The sequence below is a fragment of the Chenopodium album genome, chromosome 11, assembly GCF_948465745.1.
Source record: "Chenopodium album chromosome 11, dcCheAlbu1.1, whole genome shotgun sequence".
Classification (NCBI taxonomy): domain Eukaryota; kingdom Viridiplantae; phylum Streptophyta; class Magnoliopsida; order Caryophyllales; family Amaranthaceae; genus Chenopodium; species Chenopodium album.
The window spans coordinates 16,414,535-16,415,866 of NC_137844.1; the positions used below are offsets into that span (position 1 = coordinate 16,414,535).

Below are 1,332 nucleotides of genomic sequence, written 5' to 3' on the forward strand. Positions count from 1 at the left end.
CTAAAAACCAGGTACCACACGACCAGAAGGAATGTTTGCTGCAGCTATTCCAGAAGTAGCTGTTGGTAAAACGATCTTGTTCATAAGACGGATATCTGCATAGAGTGCATTGTATAAAAATGTTTTGCCAGTCTCACCTGGACCATCCACAAAAAATGCTCCTGGCTTTCCTTCTAGTACATGCTGCATTATACATGTTTTGCTTCCCTTTGACCTATATTCAAGAGACTCCGACTGTCTATACAGTTTTGAGGGAATGGAGCATCTAATGCATCTTGGATGTCTTTCATTCTGTCAATCAAACTATCATTACTATTAATCAAAATAGCCAAACCACATTCACCTAATGATTTTCCCATAGCTTCCAAATGCTTTTCCACCAATCTTCTTGTCAGTTTTTTTATCCTACTTTCTGTACCAGAGTATTTTTGTGCAAAATCTTCTGACAATGCAGTGTAGTATTTTCACCATAGTTCTTCAAGATTTTCTGGTCCGACAAAATATCAGGACAGTAGCAAATAAACGACGTAGAGCTACTGGCAACTGAATTTCAGTCTCTTAAGCTAAACAAATGCTTGCAACATCATCCACTTCTAGAATACCTGCTTTTAAACATGCCTCTTTGAAACTCGCACAAACATGGCCTTGAAATGTACACAAGTCTGTATACGACTTAAGACTCTTGACATTCAGTAACAGCAGCTGAATGTAAAAGCGTTCACCCTCAGAAGGAGCTACTAAAGCTAACCGGCCTACCATTGGTATTTTACGTTGTCGTCTGAACCATGTTTTTGCAGTAGCATCCCACCTATAGAGCTCTGGGAATTCTCCATATAAATACCCTAGACCATTCTCAGAAGTTGCATTTAAACGGAAAAACTCTGTTAAAGGAGTCTTCGCATAAGCACCACTTGCAATACCCACATCTAATCTTTCATGTGGCCGTACACACACAGTGTTCATGTCTGGCATATGAACAGATAGAGGTAACACTGGTGGATACATTTCGAACAAATCAAATCCAAAAATCCTCCAAGCTGCTTCACATGGTGACACCCACCTTCCTAACTAATACTGATCAATCTCATCATTCGAATTTTTATCATGAGCTGAAACATTAAAGGCCACTCGATCATGCCCCTTATAAACATATTTATACAAATACTTCACCGCTTTTATAGTCAAACAAACTTCAACATTTAAATGGCAGTCAAAAAGTGAAGAAAGATAAGGGTTATAAGGTACAACCCATCGATTATCTAAATGAGCACCTCTGACCTTCACTTGCTCTCCAGTATCCGTTCTATGATAGCATGGATAACCATCCTTATT

General features: G+C 38.9%; 1 protein-coding gene across 1 annotated transcript; it reads right to left on the reverse strand.

The window, feature by feature from the left end:
• LOC145566380 (uncharacterized) lies at positions 1–1,005 on the reverse strand. Its single transcript, XM_081625818.1, has 3 exons — positions 603–1,005; positions 419–543; positions 1–291 (listed from the first exon to the last, which is right to left on the reverse strand). The coding sequence occupies exons 1-3, from the start codon at positions 1,003–1,005 to the stop codon at positions 1–3; spliced, it is 819 nt and encodes a 272-aa protein (XP_081481944.1).
• Positions 1,006–1,332: the final 327 nt, after the last annotated feature.

Excerpts from the sequence above, each read along its gene's own strand:
- LOC145566380 (XM_081625818.1), bottom strand. The coding sequence starts at position 1,005 with ATGTATCCACCAGTGTTACCTCTATCTGTTCATATGCCAGACATGAAC. Across the intron at positions 544-602 it reads AGAGGCATGTTTAAAAGCAG|TTGCCAGTAGCTCTACGTCG; the intron begins GTATTCTAGAAG and ends ACTGAAATTCAG. Across the intron at positions 292-418 it reads TTTTGCACAAAAATACTCTG|AATGAAAGACATCCAAGATG; the intron begins GTACAGAAAGTA and ends TTTGATTGACAG.